This window comes from Leishmania mexicana, chromosome 7, assembly GCF_000234665.1.
Source record: "Leishmania mexicana MHOM/GT/2001/U1103 complete genome, chromosome 7".
Taxonomy (NCBI): Eukaryota; Euglenozoa; class Kinetoplastea; order Trypanosomatida; family Trypanosomatidae; genus Leishmania; species Leishmania mexicana.
Window position 1 is genome coordinate 342430 of NC_018311.1, and position 18411 is coordinate 360840.

The 18411-nt window shown below is 63.4% G+C and overlaps 5 protein-coding genes across 5 annotated transcripts; all 5 read left to right on the forward strand.

The window, feature by feature from the left end:
• Positions 1-86: 86 nt before the first annotated feature.
• Positions 87-4013, forward strand: LMXM_07_0760 (6-phosphofructo-2-kinase-like protein; the record flags this gene model as incomplete). The annotated part of the gene is made up of 1 exon (XM_003872176.1): positions 87-4013. One exon carries the CDS (start codon positions 87-89, stop codon positions 4011-4013), a length of 3927 nt encoding a protein of 1308 aa, XP_003872225.1.
• Positions 4014-7485: 3472 nt separating this feature from the next.
• On the forward strand, positions 7486-8709 carry LMXM_07_0770 (DNAJ-domain transmembrane-like protein; the record flags this gene model as incomplete). The annotated part of the gene is made up of 1 exon (XM_003872177.1): positions 7486-8709. One exon carries the CDS (start codon positions 7486-7488, stop codon positions 8707-8709), a length of 1224 nt encoding a protein of 407 aa, XP_003872226.1.
• A 3155-nt stretch (positions 8710-11864) lies between these two features.
• LMXM_07_0780 (conserved hypothetical protein) lies at positions 11865-12764 on the forward strand (the record flags this gene model as incomplete). The annotated part of the gene is made up of 1 exon (XM_003872178.1): positions 11865-12764. The coding sequence occupies one exon, from the start codon at positions 11865-11867 to the stop codon at positions 12762-12764; it is 900 nt and encodes a 299-aa protein (XP_003872227.1).
• Positions 12765-13566: 802 nt separating this feature from the next.
• Positions 13567-14430, forward strand: LMXM_07_0790 (conserved hypothetical protein; the record flags this gene model as incomplete). Its single annotated transcript, XM_003872179.1, has 1 exon — positions 13567-14430. The coding sequence occupies one exon, from the start codon at positions 13567-13569 to the stop codon at positions 14428-14430; it is 864 nt and encodes a 287-aa protein (XP_003872228.1).
• Positions 14431-15877: 1447 nt separating this feature from the next.
• On the forward strand, positions 15878-17896 carry LMXM_07_0800 (flavoprotein subunit-like protein; the record flags this gene model as incomplete). The annotated part of the gene is made up of 1 exon (XM_003872180.1): positions 15878-17896. One exon carries the CDS (start codon positions 15878-15880, stop codon positions 17894-17896), a length of 2019 nt encoding a protein of 672 aa, XP_003872229.1.
• Between the last annotated feature and the right edge of the window lie 515 nt (positions 17897-18411).

Sequence of the window (18411 nt, forward strand, 5' to 3'; positions counted from 1 at the left end):
CTCCATCACGACCACTGCCAACGACCACAGTCGCCGCTACCCCGTACACAGGCCTATCCCTGCCCATACACATTGTGAGGGACCACATGCGTATGGAGTCCCACACGGCGGTGACGCCGCCGTCAACACCCTCACCACCTGCTGCTGATGCTGCGACGTTGAACAGGGATGTCAGGGCAACGGCCACCCGACACCTCAACGTGCAACGCAGCAACGGTGGCGTCAGTGCCCTGGACCACGACAGCACTAGCAGCGAGCGGATCGCTACGCCTGGGGGCGAGTTGGAGCCCACAGCCACGGCGGCGAGCCCAGTGAACGCGGCGGCACCCCACGGTGCCACCCACCCCACCGCGCGTCCTGCAATGGATGCAGAAGGACACTACCAAAACTTGTCTTCTCAAGCCGGCGAGGAGCCGCCGAGGACGGACGTTGCGACCGCCGCGGTGGGCCGCAATGGCGGCCTGCGTCGCGGCAGCACACAGCAGCAGTACCGCTCTGTCGCCCATCTGCATGCAGACACCGTCGCAGCTGAGGGCAGTGCGCCCTATCCGCACGGGGCGCGCCACCACCATAACCATCACCACTGCCACCGCACTCATCGCCATACCCACCCAGCAAGAGCGAGGAAAGCGGTGGCAGCCACAGCCGTCACCACCACTGCTGCTGCGCCTGGTGCTGACACACGCCCGCGTACCCTCTCCCAAGACCTGCTCTTGGTCCAGGACTCCGGCACGAGCGACAGGAGCGGCAGCCGTGGCTCTAGCTGTCCTTCTAGCAGCAACAGCGGCAGTCACAGCACTCGCAGCTACGACACCTTCACAGCAAACTGCAGCTCAGCCGCGAGCTTTATACCCGTTCAGACACCGGCTAACTTGACCGGCACGGCATACCACGCGTTGTTTTCTCCGGAGCTGTCGTGCCTAGATCGCGAGGCCATCGTAGAGCGCATCGTCGGCCATCGCCCACGTGCGTACCACACGTGGGGGTGGCGCAAAGCAAAAGACTACCAGGAGCTGCACGCGCTCAATGTTCACAAGAACACCGTGTATCAGCAGCCGACCACGGCTGCTGGTCGCCACGGAGTGATGCAACCCAGGACCGGAGGTGTGACCGCGGCGCACCTGCACGCCTTCAAGGTGTCGCCGACCGCCTCCTTGACGCCGCCTCCGGGTGACGCAGCCGGTGGTGTTTCCCCAGGCAGTGGGGAGGCGTCGTTGGAGATACCGCTGTCGACCGCGGCGTCGGACCCGTCCTCGAGCCCAGTCGCCCGCGTCGTCGGGCTTACGGGTGCCGGGGAAGGCGTGAGCGACGCTGGAAGAGGCGCCACGGCAGAGAGTTTGGCCCCCACATTGGCCACAGCAGCACCGCCACCGCCGGAGTCCCCTCTGGGCTTACATGAGTTGCCGTCGACCGGCAGCTCCGGCAAGGTGGCCGGCGACTCGGGGCGACCACACCTCGCTTCCCCCGCTTCGACCGATGTGCTGCTTGAGCTGAGGAGCCAGCTCCCCATGTACACGATACCAACGTCGCAGCAGGGGCCTGAGTACTTCAAGACGGCCGCCCAGGGCCGCACCAACACGCTGATCATCGTCATGATGGGCCTGCCCGCCCGTGGCAAGACGTTCTTGGCGCAGAAGATTTGCCGGCTGCTGGGGTGGCACGGGAGCCGCGCGAAGATGCAGAGCATTCAGGTAGCGTGGCGCCGCCTGCTGCTAGACTGGGAGGCGGCGCACCCGGAGATGGCGGCGTGCGGCGCACACGCAGAAGCAGCAGCAGGGCAGGAGCAGGAGGCAAGTGCGCCGGCTGGTGAAGGGAGCGTCGCCGACGAGGTGCAGTCTGGCGAGCGAGGCGCCTCCCACGCGATTCCGCGACCTGCAGGCGTGCCAGCTGACGAGGGCACCACCGCAGCCTCTTCGCTGGCGCCGCTCCCCTTTACGCGGCCAAACAGTCTTGCGGACACCCACTTGACGTCGGCCGTGTGCAACTTGGCGACGGGGCCCCTGAACGCATCCGCGTGGTGCGCGATGACGGCAAGCCTGAGCAGCGGGCCCGCGTTGACTTCATCTATGCCCTCTGCTACGAAGACCACCGCGGCGGCAGCCACCACCGCCAACACTACTGGCACAGCAGGGTACGGCTGCAGCGGCACTCTCTCTGACACTGGCGCCACTGCGGGGCCGCTGTCGTCCGCGAACACCTCCATTGTCTGCCTCGACTGCAACGCATCATCCGTGTGCCCGTCCATGCAGGCGCACACGGCCTCCTCGCTCGAGGACAGCACCGCGATACCCGCATCAGACGTTGCCTCTGCCTCTTTATTATTAGGGACGCGCTTCGCCGCTAACGCGGCGTCCGACGTCACCGCGAATGGCCCGCGCGATGTGGTGGCGCGGCACTCGCTGACGGCCGCCGTGTCAGCGGAGACGACGAGCGACGGCGGCGGGCCGAGCCTCGAGGGTTCTGCAGGGTCGTCGCCGCGCACGACCGCCGGCGTCGGCGGCATCCCGCCTCCGACGAAGGTGCTGCGCACTCGGCACTTCAGAGAGCTCATCGAGCAGCCCGCGAGCGTCGCTCGGCGCCTGTACCGCTACGTGCTGCAGAGCTTTGCAGAGGACTGCCGCCTCTTCTTCCAGCACGGCGGCGAAGTGGTTGTGTTGAACGACGACTTTGTTACAGAGGAGCTGCGGCAGGAGGCGGAGGCGCTGTTCCGCCCACTGGCGACGCAGTTCTTCTACATAGAGGTGATCCGAGACGCTGAGGAGGACCCGCTCGACTTCGTGCGGTGCAAGATTCGCGACCCGGCAGAGTATCCGCTCAGCGTCATCGACCCCGCGTCGGCGTCGGACGACTTCCACGAGCGGCTGGCATTTTTGGAGCGGGTGTACGAGACGCTGACGGAGGCTCCCAACACGAGGAAGAACGCGCGCCAGACGCCAACCGCGTGTGGGGCTGGGGCTGCAGCGACCGCGACGGAGGCGGCGGCAGAGGCAAGCGCCGACATCGCGCATGGCCTCGATGCCAAGGCGTCGGTCGAGCGTGACACGGGACTTGGCTGCCCGCCCACAACGTTGCTGGAGTCAACGCACTACCAGGAGCAGTCGCCGCGGACGCGCGGCTACGTGAAGATTATGAACTCGAACACGATCGAGGCCCACGGCATCGCGGGTTACCTCGCCAGCCGCATAATTTCGTATGTCATGAACCTGTCACAGGTGAAGATTCAGCACCCCATATACTTTGTACTTCACGGCGAGAGCTGCTACAGCGTGGAGGGCCGCATCGGTGGCAACCCGCCGCTCACGGAGCAGGGCACGCGGGACGCCGTGGCGCTGCTCGAGTTCCTTGGCTCGTTGAAGCGCCACCTCGAACACGTCGACCGTGTGCAGCGCGCACATCACCACAACCCGCAGCGCTTGCACTCGAGAGCGGCCGACAACGACGAGGGCAGCAGCAGCACGGCAACTGAAGCTTCTGCAAACACGGCGAGTACGCTGGAGGTGTGGACAAGTCAGCTTCGGCGCGCCATTCAGACCACGGAACTGAGCGAACGTCTGCTGAACATCCGCACACTGCGCTGGAGCAGCCTCAACGAGATCCACGCCGGGGTTTGCGAGGACATGACGTACGCCGAGGTGAAGGAGCGCTATCCGCTCATCGACTACTTTAGCAAGCTCAACAAGTACAGCTTCCGGTACCCCGAGGGCGAGAGCTACCAGGACCTCGTCATTCGACTGGAGCCCGTCATCATGGAACTCGAGAACGCCGACAAGGTCGTCGTCGTCGTGGCGCACCAGGCAGTGCTGCGCTGCCTGCTTGCCTACTTCGGCAGCACCTCGGCGGAGAGCAGTATCGGCGTCGAGGTGCCGCATCGCACGGTTTGGCGCTGCACGTATGATTCGAAGGGGATCGCCATCCTGGACGAGTTGAAGCTGGACAGCAACGAGGCGGACTTCCAACTTCCAGGAAACGAGGGCTCGCCGACGGCGTCGACAGCGAACACGTCGAGTGCCTGAGACAGCGATGATTGAAGGAGCTCCGTCGCCCCTCCCTTCTCTACGGACCTCCGCGGCAACGGAAGAAAGGCACGAAGCAAGCGCCGCCGGCCATTGAGGTGTGTGTAAGACGGCTTCGCCTCACGAGGGTGTGGGTGAGGCGAAATGCTGGCGTATCAGCAGCTCGCTCACCACCCCCGGCCCTCCCTCCGCTTTCCACGAAAGGCGCTACGCGTGCCCATGTGTGAGGGAGAGCGCCGCGCGCGGCCCACTCACACTCCGTGTCGTCGTCGTCTTTGTTACCTATCGCACCACCACCACCACCACCACCCACCTGCGCCGTCCGTGTACCGAACGCGTCGGTTGGCGCCGCCTTTCATAAAGAAAGGCACATCACAAGCGGGCCACGCTAGCGGGCGAGGTGAAGCAGCGGGCCGCCACAGCCACAGCGCAGACACCAACACACATCACAGAGGATTGGGTTGCAGCAGCGACTCGGTAGCTTCTCCTCCCCTCCTCCCTCCCCCTGCCCCCCGTCCCGTCCCGTCCCGTCCCGTCCCGTCCCGTCCCGTCCCGTCCCGTCCAGCCCCACCCCACCTCTTCCTGCTTGTGTCCTCTGCCCCATCGGCACACACGCACACACATACACACAGCCACACAGACACAGCCACCCTCTGCAGGAGAGCCATTGGTCTTCTCTCCCTTCCTCTCTATGTATTTCATGCAATTTATGAGGTTGTTTTCATGCTCCTCCGCCTTCCGTGTGTGCGCGCGTGCGTGCGTGTGTGTGTGTGACGTAGTCGACGTGGCATGCGCGCCCACGCGCAAGCGCCTCAGCGTCCCGTGTCGCTCTCTCCTGCTCTCTTTTACACTTTGATTTTGTGTGTACGTAGCCCGCCTACGACAACTCGTCCCCCTCCCCTCCTCCCACCCCCATCCTTCCCTATAAGGATGGCCACCACTACTCCGCCATTGCCCATCTCTCTGCCCCCCCCCCCCCCTCGCCATCTCCGAGTAAGCACTCGTTCACATCGGCGGACCATCACGCGCAGCGGCTCTCGTGTATACTTATGGCTCGATGTGGCGTGTCGTCTTCTCCGTCGTGGGCGCCCGGGCACCGACATGGACGTCGCATGCATGCACGCCTACATGCACCCGCACACCCCTGACTGCACCGTAACGACAACGCGCCAAAGAACAGACGAACAGGGCGTTGTGGATGTGAGAGAGGTCGTCACCAGCCGTGATGCAGTGGGGGGGGAGGCGGTGGTAGCGAAGGGGGGAGGGAGGAAGGGCTGGGTGGGTGGGCTTGGCCTTTGTTTTTGTCGCCTCTCCTCAGTCCGCCCGTCCCTCCCTCGGCGAGTCCAACTCTTGCGCTCTCCCTCTATCACCGCTGGCGGCATGCACCCCATTCGCCCGCACGCGCTGTGGCTGGTGTCACCTCGCGTCCGTGCCTGTGGGCGCTACCTCAGCAACTCAAGACTGGCAGGGAGCAACCACAATCAGCAGTGCACAGCGGCAATGCCTGCACATTTGTAAGCGCGCCGACTGCTCGGACTTCTCGCCACTCCGCACTTTTCTCTCTTCGTTGCTTTGATGTCTTCGCCTGACCACCATCGACACCCTTCGTCATCCTTCCCTTCCTCTCCCTCATCACCATCGCCACTGCAATACACGACCGCCATCAGTAAGCACTTCTCTTGACCCCCTCCTCCCCGCCTCGCAGACCCCACCCTCTGGGGACGGACTGCCGTTGCGTTCCTCTCTCCTGCTGCAGGCAAGCAGGCTTCAGCGACGACGGCGCCACAGTCCATCACGTACACCTAACGCGTACACACACACACATACCTCTATGTGCATAGGTTAGTGGGTGGGTCGTGCGTACGTGCCGCGCCCCATCTCCACAGTCTGACGTGTAAGACTTTGCCTTTACATTAGACGACCTGACGGAGTTGGGTGACCGTAAATCGTGGACGGAGGTGGTTGGCCGCCCGCCCGCCCGCTCTCTCTCCCTGTGGGACATCCTCCTGCCTACTTCACCAATAGAGTGGGCGCCTTTATTGAGCACACGCAGCCACAGACACCAACGCCTGTTTTTCTTCCTCCAACGCATAATAGAGCACACCACATCACTGCTGTCACAACACCACGCTTGCACACTACACTGGGGTGGTGGTGGTGGCGGGTGTCACTGGTGCCGTAGCGCATGCTGAGAGGAGGCGACCGCGGGGCTGAACCCTCCCCCTCCCTCCCCCTGCCACCGGTCAAGACCGGCGGTGTCGGCGCTTCCGCTCCGTAGATATATCTACTCATCTTGCGGCTGCGGTTTCTCCGGCTCGTTGCCTTCTCTATTGGCCGAGACTTCTTATAGACGCACTCCTGCCACCACGACGGTGTCGGTTGCGCATATTCGGGCTACTCCGAGGTCTGCAACACCCGTTAACCTGTCCTTTGTTTGCCTTTCCTAACGCCTCCTCCTCCTCCCCCTTCCCACCCAGACGAAGGCGTGCCCCTCTCCCTTTATCTTCCAAGCTCACGTCTGTCGGCCTCACGCTCTCTGTGCGTGGAGGCGGACCAGGCGAGTGCTGCCGGAAGAGAGGAGGAGCACACGCTCAGCACAGAGAGGCAGCCGTCGAACTGTTCTTGTGTGTGTGTTCTCATTGGCTTGTCGCGTGGCTGTGCGGCTCTCCGCCTCCACTGCCACTGCCACTGCCGCCACACCTTTCCTTTTTCTTGTTAAAAGGGGGTTTTGCACGCTTCGTGTTGCGGCTGTTGCCATCACTTCCTCCTCCTCCTGCGCGTGGCACTCGCGCACGATCAACTACCATCTTTTCCTCTGCGCGTGCGTGCGTGGTGCGGCTTGTCAGTTCGACTGTCTGGTCTGGCCGTTGGGTCCTCTTCATTCTCTGAAGATTCGATGCGCCCTATCTTTATGGGACCCTACCCGACACGCTTCTCGCGTGCTCGGTGCTGCACGGTCGCGGCTGGCTTTGCTGAATCGGCGCGCGGCACGGCCACCACCGCCACCGTCGCTGCCACGACGACGACGACCACAGACGCCGTAGCTGCCGCCTCCGCTGCTCTCGCTACCATACCACCACCACTCCGTGCGCTGCACAGGATGCGCAAGCTTACTGACTCCCATATGCGGCGGCGATCTGTGACATATGCCTTGTCTTACACCCCTTCCTTCTCCGTCGCCGCAACGCCGTCGTCGCTGCCGATGCTGGCCGCCAGGGCCACAGCCGTGCAGGCGCTGAACAGCCTGTCGCTGCAGACGGCGCCTACCTCGACGCAGCTGGCCAAGCTGCCGGTGCGCGTACTCACGCAACTCGTGCAGTGGCGCCGGTCACGCAACCACTGCGCGTCTGTGTTGGCGTCTGCGGCGGGCGATGCGGACTTGTATGGCGGTCGCTCCTGCACTTGGACTGGCCGCGCCCAGCACCGTGGGTTGGCAGCGCGTCTGCGCTCCCGTATCCGATGGCCGGCGGCAATGAAGGGGTTTGAAGCAGCAGCGAACACACAGCCAGCGGCAACGCCGCTGGTGCTGCTCGCGTCCGCCTCCCCTCCCTGCTCTTGCGGCGCCGCGCAGTCGATCATCTCTGTCTCGGCGGCAACCTCTGCGGACTCGTCTAGCACCGGGGCCGCCGTCGCCACCCCAGCCGGCTCGCTGCACACAGCGAGGCGCTGCTACTCCACCGCCGCTGGCGCAGACGGTCCAACCGCCGCCACGGCAGCCGCATCTGCTACGCCACAGCCTGAGGGTGCCGCTTCGCGGGCGGCAGCTGACAGCGGTGCAAGCAAGGCAGGGTGCAGTGAGCAGCGACTGGATGAGCGCGAAGGCAGTGCGGTCGACAGCAGCGGCAGTAGCAGCAGCAGCAGCGTGCACGAGAGGTTCGCGGAGGAAGAGAAAGCGAAGGAGGACTACGAGAGAGCCGCGGTGCCGTCTTTCGACGAGATTTACTATGCGTTCCGCACCCTTCAACTCGTTCAGGATGATGGCCGCGTTGTGCGCGAGTGGACGGCGGCGCATGTGAAGCAGGCGTATCGGGCACTAGCGAAGCAGCTGCACCCCGACGTTGCCGGCGGTGACGACGCGCTGATGGAGCAGGTGAACACGTCCTACGACTTGCTCATGGGCTTGTCCGCGGAGCTGGCGGACAACTACCGCATGTGGCTGGAGACCGGCGGTGAGACAGAGCTGCAGCTGCAGCGCGCTCACGATCAACAGGAACTGCTCGGCTCTCGCTGGACGTCCCGTGAAGTGGAGCAGCTCATGATGGTTGGATGGTGCACCACGCTATCTGGTTTCGCCATATACGCCGTGTGGCGTGCTCTCTACGGCACCTCGCCGGTGGTGAACTCTGTGGGTGGTACAGCTGCTATCGGAGGCAGCGCCATCGGTGGCTGCAGCAAGGTGCATTGCGGGATCAACGTGGCGGGCGCGCACCCCGTTGGCGCTCGACTGACGCTTCCCCGGGCAGGCGCAACAGTGTCGACGGCTGCAGGTGTGCAGTACGGCGTGGTAAGCATCGGCAACAGCGCGCTGTGGATGCCGCCACATCTGTCCTTCCAGATGCTGCAGCTGGTGCGGACCGCCGTGTCGCGCTACGCCTTGGCGGTGGCGCTCACGCTGGCGGCTTGGATGAACACCGTCATGCTGCAGCGCGTTCTTCAGCGGATGCTCACCGGCGGCGGTGGCGAGGGTGCAGGTTGACGGAGCGCCGAGGGGAGGGGAGGGGAGGGGACTGCGGCGGCGACGGCGAAGAGTTACATTTGTGCTGAGAGAGAGGGTGAGTACGCGCTGACGGCCCTCTTCGCTCTCGCTGTTGCTGCTGCCGCCAGCACCACATCCGCTCCTGTATCTCTCCTTTCATCGCTCTCCCGTTCTCCGCGCCCGTCGTCACGATCGAAGTGCGGTGTGCTTGTGCACGTGTAGCGCGTGCGATCCTTGTCCATAGACCTCCCCCCCGCCCCACCCTTGCCAGGCTATTCGGTTGATGGAAAAGCATGAGAGGAGCGACGGATGGGGGTAGAGAGCAGCGGTGACGGATAAAGGCGGGGGTGGTGGTGGTGGTGGCTTGATGGAGATAGAAGGAGGGGGAGGGGGACGGTAGGGCACGGAGCGCATGAGTCGTGCCCTCACCATTTCGTTTTCCTTGCGCTCCCCTTCCGTCTCCCTCTCCCTCTCCTGCCCCTCCGACTCCCTTCACGTGCTCTCGCGCGTCGACGGCTGGTATCGCGTGGTGGTTCATGGGCACTTGCGCGGTTACCGATAGACACAGACATACATCAACGGCGTTTTCTTCAGCTGATCGATGGCAGAGGAGCAAAGGGAAAGGGCAAACGGTGCCGAGGATTCGAGCTGTGGGTGCTGCTGTCCCTGCTCACCTGTGCATTGTGTGTGGTTTCGGCCGCCACCGAAGTAGCAGCGGTGATGGTCCTCTCATGCTGGTGATGGCGGTGCTTCGTCTCGGTCAACTAGATGCCTCTGTCTTAACAGTGATAGTTGCTGCAGTGTGGTGGTTGGTCAGGTGATGATGATGATGGCGGTGGTGGTGGTGGTGGTAGAGGTCGACCTGCATTCATAGTGTCCTTTTTTTTCCTTAGCTCAATAGAGCGCCGTCATGACGGATAGCGGCGACTTGGAACAACTGCCGCGGCTGCTGCTCCGACTAAGCTGCCTCTTCCACTGGTGCTCCGCATGGTCGGCATCGTGCACCCATATAAATATATATAGACAATATACGTCTGCGTGTGTATTAATGGCGTTACGTTTGTTTATATTTTAATTTTACTCCACATGTGGCTGCGTGGCTGTGCGGTGAAGTGTCTCCTCGCTTCTCTGCCACGGCGCCCTTCCCCCCTTTCCCCCGAGAGGGAGGAGGGGATGCACCAAGGGCTGCTGACCTGTCTGATGGGGAGCGGCTGTGCGGCGCCCTACGAGGTGCGGGGTGGGTGGGCAGAGCTTGAGGGCAGGGGACATGCTCAGATGGCTGCGTTGGCGCATTGCTGCAACACACGCGTGTCTCCCGCTGCCATCGCAGCAGGCGGCGGGGCCGCGTGTGACGGGCCGGGGCGCTGGAGAGGGGGGAGTGGAGCTCCATGTTTCACGGGAAGCACCGGGCGGCGGTGCAGCGTCACGCCAGATGGTTATACCTCATTTCTTTTTTCTCTTCCTCTTGTTGATAAACGGAGCTTGTTGTGTGTCTGTCTCTCTTTCGTTCTGGGAGTCTCTGCGTCGTGTCTCTACTACGGGTCCGCCCCTCTCCGTGGCTCTCCAGCCCTCCCTCCGGTGCCCTCGCACTCGCGCGGAATCTGACGGTTCGATAGAGTATCTCATGCATCTGTGCGAAGGTCTGCCTCTGTGTCTGTGGGGGGGGAGGGGGGGGGGAGGCGCATGCGCTTGAGAGACAAGTTTTCTTGTCTCACCGTTGCTCGCGCGGGGGTCGGTAGACACACCGGCCAGCACACGTGTTGTGAGCGAATCTGGGCAGGTGAAGGCGGGGTGTTGGTGTTGGAGGGCGCGTGCGGTTGCGGTCCCACTCGCTCGCTCGCTCTCTTCCAGCTCTCCGTCCCTTCCTCCCGCGCGCCCCTCTCCCCCCTCCCGTCCGTGCTCGCACACGCCTCTCACTCCTGCGCTCCACTTGGGGGCGGATCCGTGCTACAATGGGCAGCCCAGCAAGTCGTGGCACTGTGGCCATTATCATCATCGTCATCATTTCTTTCCTTTCCTTTCCTGCCCTGCCCCCCCCCCCCCCCGCGGATCTCCTCATCAACGGCTCACATACACGCACATTCGAATGTGTCTCTCTGTGTTCTTCCTCTACGACGACCACCACCGCGATGCCCAGTCCCATCGCTGTCTGACACGCGGTGGCATCGCAGCACAACCAGCCGCGTCTCTGTGTAAGACAGAGCACCCTCACTCACACGTAGACGCAGAGGGAGGGAGAGAGTCGCATACGGAGGTGCCAAGCACTCAGACCCAACACGTTATGTGCCACACGCACACTGCCTCACAGCCCCTCCTCCTCCCCCCTCACCTACTCTCTCTCGCTCTGTCACGCCGTTGTTCCTGGGTGCGCACCCCCCCGCGCATTCTTCGCGGTTGTTGTCGGGACCCCCCTCTCGGCTGCGACCACCATGACGGCGAGAACTGGATACTACCTCAAGCGGGCATCGCGCGCCGCTGCGGTGCTCTTCCACTCGAACCACCGCTGCTGCGCTGCTGTCGGCGCTGCCTCTCTGTGCCGTGTTTCTCTCCCTTGCCACCCACCGCTGCTGCTGATGGCGATGCGCAGCGACGCGGCGACGATCTTGCCGGCGGTAGCTAGCCCTCCGCGCCTGTGTGGGCACCCCATCTCCGCTCGCATCTCACGGTCGTTGCCATCGCTATCCTTGACCTCGTCACTGTCTCTTGCCTCCTTGTCGTCCGCTCACCGCCGCACTCCCATTGGGGCAGCCATGGCGAGTGGCGGTCCCTCTGCCATGGCGGCGTGGTGCATGGCGCGTCGCCACGCCTCGACCGGGCGCCGCCCCACCTTCACCGAAATCGCAGAGGCGCTGCAGGTGCTGGAGGTCAGCATCGACGTGGACCCGAAGGTGCTCAAGAAGCGGTACCGCGAGCTTGTAAAGGCGAACCACCCCGACGCTGGTGGGGAGGAGGCGACGATGGCCCGCGTCACTGTCGCCTACGAGCGTCTTAGCGAGCTCACGAATCGGGAGAGGGAAGAGTTTAAGCTGCAACAGAGGATGTTTCACAGCGGCGGCGGCGCGTCCTCGGCAGCATCGCGGCGCTACCGCCCCAGCCCACCAGGCGGCTTCGGGTACGCGGCACCAAGCGAGCCGTTCCAGGCGCATGCGGCGAACATGTACGGGCAGTATTATCAGCAAGACGCCAACAACGCCTACCACCAGGCACACAGCAAGGGGCAGGACGGCTACTGGAACCACTTCCATAACCGCAGCGGCTCCGGTGGCTTCGCCGAGAACCCCTTTACTTCCAGAAGTCCGTTCAGCATGTACGCGCAGGCTCAGCGCGCCCGCTTCATGCCGCCTGGCTCGCTGCTCATCCAAGGGCTGGTCATCTACCTTGTCTTGTCCACCATGTTCCTCTTCGCGTATCGGTCGTACCGCGACTGGCGGCACGACGACGGCTGGCGCATGTCGGAGAGCTTGGCGCGACATGAGCAGATGGAAGAACTGCACCGCATTCGGCAAGAGATGAATGAGCGCGCGCGCGCCATGCAGCACCTCGGCCACGAAGACGCGGCCGCTGCGTCGTACCGCAGTCGGCAGTACGTTGGGGAGTCGCCCACTGCTCGCGCGTACGAGTACGCCCGTCAGCGCCGGATTCAAATGATGCAGGAACAACAAGAGACTGCCGCGAGCCTGCCAGAGCTGCGCGGGTGGCCTATGATTGGGGAGGACAAGGGGCGCATCATCAAGCGTGCGCAGGATCCGGCTGGCGTTGTAGTCTTTGAGCCTCGCAAGGAGGACAGTCGGCGTCGCCAGATCGAGAATCATCTCAGGGGCAGCGGGCTTGCGCGCACCTCTTCGAGTGAGTCGCCGTCGCCACAGCTGAACGGGGCTGCTCAAGGTCCTCTGTGTGACAAGGCAACTGCATCGTCGATTGCCGCAGACAGCAGCGTCACGCTACCCCCCGAAGCAAACGTCAGCTCAGTTGTGGCGAGGCCGGTGGGTAGTGAGCAGGAGGCGCAGGCCGTCATGCGCGGCATCTTCGGTGATCTTCGCAAGATCGTCTCGTAGAAAGCAGGCAAGTTTTGCGTGCACTTTCCTTTTTCGATGCCGCGGCTGTGCACCCCAGTGTGAGCCTGTGATGTGTTTGTTCATGGTTTCTTGGATGCTGGTTGTTGATTGACCGACGTGCGTCGTGATGCCGTGCCGTCATGCCCCTCTGTTGCCTCCTCCTCTCTGTGCATAGGCGCGCACCAGCGCGGCAACAACGTGTTGTTCTCTCTGTATGTGTGTGTGTGTGACTCCCGCCCGTGGCGCATGCGCGTGTGCGTGCGCACGGAGGACCCTCAGCGGGCTACCACAGCTGCCGGCACGTCCACAGTTTTCGGTTGTGGCGGCGCATGTGTCGACAGTGGTGCTCTTCGTCCAAAGTGCGTCTTCGTCTCCCCTAAAGTCTTCCGCGTCCTCACCGCTGTTCTTGTCGCTCGCGTTCGCTTGGCTGTCGTACGCCCCCCTCCCTCCCTCCCTCCCCCGCGCGAGCATCCACAGCGGACATGTGCCTGCGCCTGCGTTGGCGTTCTGCCGCAGGGCTGCGCCCGGCCGCATGTGTTTTCTTACGTCCTGATGCGCTCGCGTATACGTGCACTCTCTTCCCCCCTCCCCCTCGACACACACACACACACACACACACACACGCACACGCATAGAGAGGTCTTCTTACGGGCGCGATCAGTACGCTGGAGCGCAACGCACGCACTGTGCACTGACGATGTCTTCACCATCTTCCAGCTTGCCTGCCGCCGCGTCCTTGCCGGCAACGCACACCACCTCACCAGGTGCCTTGTCCTCTGCGGTAGCATCATCTTCAGCGCCCATGTGCAGTCATCTGCCGCCGCCGCCGCAGGCGCAAGAGGCGAACAACGGAAGCCTCAGCAATGACACGCACGCCGGCCAGATGGCGCGGGAGCAGCAGCAGATGATTGAGCAGCTCATGAGCACCGGGCTCGTGCAGGCGGCGGACCTCCTCGAGTTCGGCTTCAGCGCCGCGGAGCTCCGCGCCGCCGGGCTGCACCTTCCATCGCCACACCACCGCGCTGGCGAGCAGACCAAGGGTGGCGGGGAAGCCGCACAAGCCGAGTGGATGACAGATGCCCACAGTGAGGATCGTCGCCGTTGCGGGGTGCCTCGGAAGCGCGCCTGGCGCGACGATGCAGCACAGGCGCGGCTGCAGAAGAATGAACGCGCGGCACAATCGCCTGCTGTAAGTAGCGCCGCCGCAACCGCGCTGCTCGCTGCGGCAACGACCAGAGAGCCGCAGACGGTCGCCAAGTCTGTTGTGACGCCTGCCTTACTGTCGGAGGAGACGCGTGCACGGAGCCTTCAGGCCGCGAGGCTCGTAGAGCAGACTCAGAGCCTGCGGCGGCACCGGGGTGCTCAGGACTGTGCTCGGTGGCTGTGCTACGACGATACAGAAGACGAGGAGGTGTCTAGCACCGCATCAACGGGGACCTCCGCGGGGGAGGCAACTTCAGCGCTCGCCTCGATGGCGCGGGCGGCGGAAACGATGCCGAAGGCGCGCTGCAACACGGCTCTCGCCTTTAGCGGACTGGACGTTGCGGTTGTGAAGGAGATCGCGCAGCTGCTGCAGGAAGAGAGCGACCACGACGCCTCCGTTGAGAGCCGCCGCACACGCGAGTACCTCGAGTCCCGCGAGAATGGCCATACCCCCTACATGTAAAACCGAACTCATGGCAGAGTGCGCACACCGCGTGCGAGGGATGCACACACACCAACATACGCACGCCGAGGTGCAGGCATGGCGGCACGTGCGTGCGCGCGAGTTTCTCACCATCCACTGGGCCGTCCTTTCCTTCCTCCCTTTTGGTTTTCGCTTTGAGCCGCGCATTCTCGCCCTGCCCCCTCCTCTTCCTCGGCCCTGCACCATCGTGCTGCTGCGTTACTTCCCAGCCGCAACATAGATTCACTTGCTCGCTTCTCGCCTCATCCTTCCTCAGCACACACGCACGGCCTTGCCACGTGGCGCTGACGATGTGGGGTGAAGGAGGAGGCGTCAAGACGCGCATGTGAGTATAGAAACATGGGCGTGGAGCGCACGCGCGGGGGAGCCTTCGCAGACGTGCACACACACACACACACTTGGCAATATACTGTCTAGATAACTGGGACGCTGGCATGCATGGCCAACTTCGATAGAGCCCCTCGCATCCCTAACACACGGTACCGTGTCGTTCGCCTGCTCCACCACCGTTCTTGGGAGGAGGTGGGGTGAGGAGGGCAGGATGGTCATGGAAGACCGTACCCCGTGCGCTCATACACATGGCCCCACACAGACACTCGCACACCTAGCCGCTGCACGTGTCCACGAGCGGCATTCTGCCTCCTTGCTCATCACGCCCTGCGTTGTCTTTCCTTCGTGCGTGTGTGCATGTCTCGTGTGATCGCTTGCCGATCGGCGCCGCATGGCAGCCTCTGTTTCTTTGCGTATGGGCGTAGGTGTATGTGTATGCTGCGCGGTGCTGACGAGTGCGCGAACCCCAACGAGTAACCACTTAGGCGTCGCACATCGCGGCGCATGCCGCTTGGCGCGGCATCCTCCTCCTCCTTCCGTTGGCGCGCTCGAGGTCAGTCGACGAAGAGCACCCGAAGGACGTTGCGCCGGTATCGGCAGCGGACCATGTGGTGACACCTCCCTGCCTCAAAAAATATAATCTGCCAGTGTCCTTCCTGCTCGCCAACAGGCATCTGCTCTGCACTTTTTTTTCCCTTTCTTTCCGCACCATCCACCAACGCGGCGATGTGCCCTCCCCTCTCCCTCCCCCCGCACACGCACGCACGCACGCACACAAGAACTTAGTTACTTAGGCCGTATCCGTATTCCTTTCTCCCACTCCTGTATCGTTGTCATCCGCCTCTTCGAACTGTTCTCCGCTTGAATCATTTCGTAGCACTTGTATCGACCCACCATTAGCCTTCCCCCCTCCCTCTCCCTCTGTCGACAGCCCGTGAGCGCGTCGACGCTTGCTGCAGTGTGTGCGCATACCACGCCCGCGCTGTGTCCGTGTAACTTGATATACTAGTGCTGCTGCCTGTGGCTGGCGCTATTCTTCCTCGCTTTCTTTCTCTCTTTCTCCCTCCGTTGGCCTCTTCTCCCCTGTTCAATAGACATGCCGCCGCCTCAGCCTCCCATCGAGGGCGGCGCCAACCGCACCATCGTCGTTGGCGGCGGCCTCGCCGGCGTCTGCGCAGCGCACTCAGCTTTGCAGCACGGTGGCAGCGTGCTGCTGCTCGACAAGTCCACGTTTCTCGGCGGCAACAGCACCAAGGCGTCTAGCGGGATTGCCGGCACGCCGACGCAGGCGCAGATCGACGCCGGCGTGCTCGATGGCGTGAAGCTGTTCACGGAGGACACAAACCGCAGCTTTCACGGCGTGCAGGCGGGCGAGAAGTCTGGCCCCGTCTCGCCGCTCGTGTCGGAGATGGCGCGTCTGTCCGGTCCGTCGCTGGACTGGCTTGTCCGATACTTCAGTTGCGACCTGTCGAAGCTTGGCTTCATGGGCGGCCATAGCCGTCCCCGCACCCACCGCGGCAAGGAGAAGTTCCCTGGCATGGCCATCACGTACGCGCTGATCAGTGCGCTGGAGGCGGTGCAGAAGGTAGACCCCGCAAAGGCCCGCATCTTGACGAAGGCGCGTGTGGTGCGCCTCGTGCGCCACCCGCTGGATGGCCCGGTCACCGGTGTCGTCTTCCAGGACCGCGACGGTAACCAACATATGGAGCGAGGCGCCGTGGTGATCGCGACCGGCGGGTTTGCGGCAGACTTCGCCCAGGACGACTCGTCGCTCATCGCTCGCTTCGCCCCGCACCTGACCAGGTTCTCCACGACGAACGCCGATCACGCGACCGGCGACGGCATCAAGATTGCTGAGCAAGCTGGCGCCGGGCTCGTCGATATGGACCGCATTCAGGTGCACCCGTCCGGCCTCGTCGACCCGCGTGACCCAAACAACCACGTCAAGTTCCTGTGCGCCGAGGCGACACGCGGAGCCGGTGGCATCGTGGTGGACAAGCACGGGCAGCGTTTCGTGGACGAGCTGGCGCGCCGCGACCAGGTCAGCGCCGCCATGCTGAAGCACGACAGCGCCAGCCCCTTTTATCTTCTGCTGAACGAGGAGAGCGCAAGGGAAATGGAGTGGCACTGCAAGCACTACGTGGGCCGTGGCCTCATGAAGCACTACGCCAGTGGCCACGAGTTCTGTAAGGCTACCAGCACAAACCCCGAGGCCCTGGCGGCGACGTATGAACAGTACAAGAAGGATGCCGCTGTCAACGCCGCCTCGCACGGTGCCGACTCTGCCGCCGCGGGAGCCGCGAGGCGAGGCTTGTTATCCTCTCTCTTTGGCTTTGGCGAGAAGCGAGCTGCGGCGGGGACTGCGGTAGCCAAGGACGGCAGCCGCGGCACCCCCGACCAGTTTGGCAAGACGGTATTCCGCAACGTGGACGCCTTCAGCATGGACGGCCCGCTCTACGTCGCGTGCATTGCACCTGTTGTGCACTACACGATGGGTGGTGTGCACGTCAACGAGCGCGCCGAGGTGCTAGACGCGAAGACGAAGAAGCCGATTCCTGGCCTGTACTGCGCCGGCGAGGCCGCTGGCGGCGTGCACGGCAAGAACCGGCTTGGCGGCAACTCGCTGCTGGACTGTGTCGTGTACGGCCGCGTGGCTGGCGAGGCGGCGACCAAGTACCTCCTCGCCACATACATGGGACCCTTCTCGAACAACCGCCTGAACACAATCTACTCGCACCTCACCATCGAGGACCTGCCGCCGGTTCCGAAGGCAGCCGCCCCCGCCAAGCCGGCAGAGGCGCCAGCCGCCGGCAAGGAGGCTTCTACTTGCAGCGACGCTTCCCCGGCAGCCCCCGTGGATGGAGAGACGAAAAAGGCCTTGAAACGCTACACACGCGCGGAGGTGGCGAAGCACAACAAGGAGTCCGACTGCTGGTGCATCGTGCGCGGCCTGGTCCTGAACCTGACGGAATTCCTGCCGGATCACCCAGGTGGCAAGCAGTCGGTGCTGATGTACGCCGGCAGCGATGCGACCAAGGAGTTCGACCTGGTGCATGAGCCGGAGGTGATCGACAAGTATACGCCGGACGCCGTCATTGGTGTTGTGTCGGACTAGACGTCAGCCCTGTCCCCTCACCTCCACATGCGCGCGAGGGGCCGGGAGAGGGAGAGAGCGACGGCGAAGGGTGACGCAGGTGCTCAACGAAGAGGAAGAGGCGGGCAAGGAGGCGACAGGGGGGGGGGACACCGCCACCCCGAACGCACCGCGTGTCCGTGCGCCTCCAGCACCACCGCTCTCCATGCGTCTCTCCCCCTCCTCCTCCTCCTCCAACGCCCCCTGGATCCGCTACCAGCATATCCTGCGTGCGTTGTGTTTCGTTTCGTGTTTCTGCCCCCCTCCCCCTCCCGCGCGCACACACACTTAGTCCATCCTATATATATATATGTGTGTATATACGTCATGCTCTTTAATGCTTCACCGTGTGCTGTGCATCTCTCAGAAGCAGCCCTCCCCCCTCCCCCCTCACTCTCTTCCTCGATAGGCGGCGCCTGTCGCCAAATTCTTACAAAACTCGGCTCCCTCATGCGAGTGGGGGTGCGTGGCATATACGTTTTTTTTTGCTGTTGCGT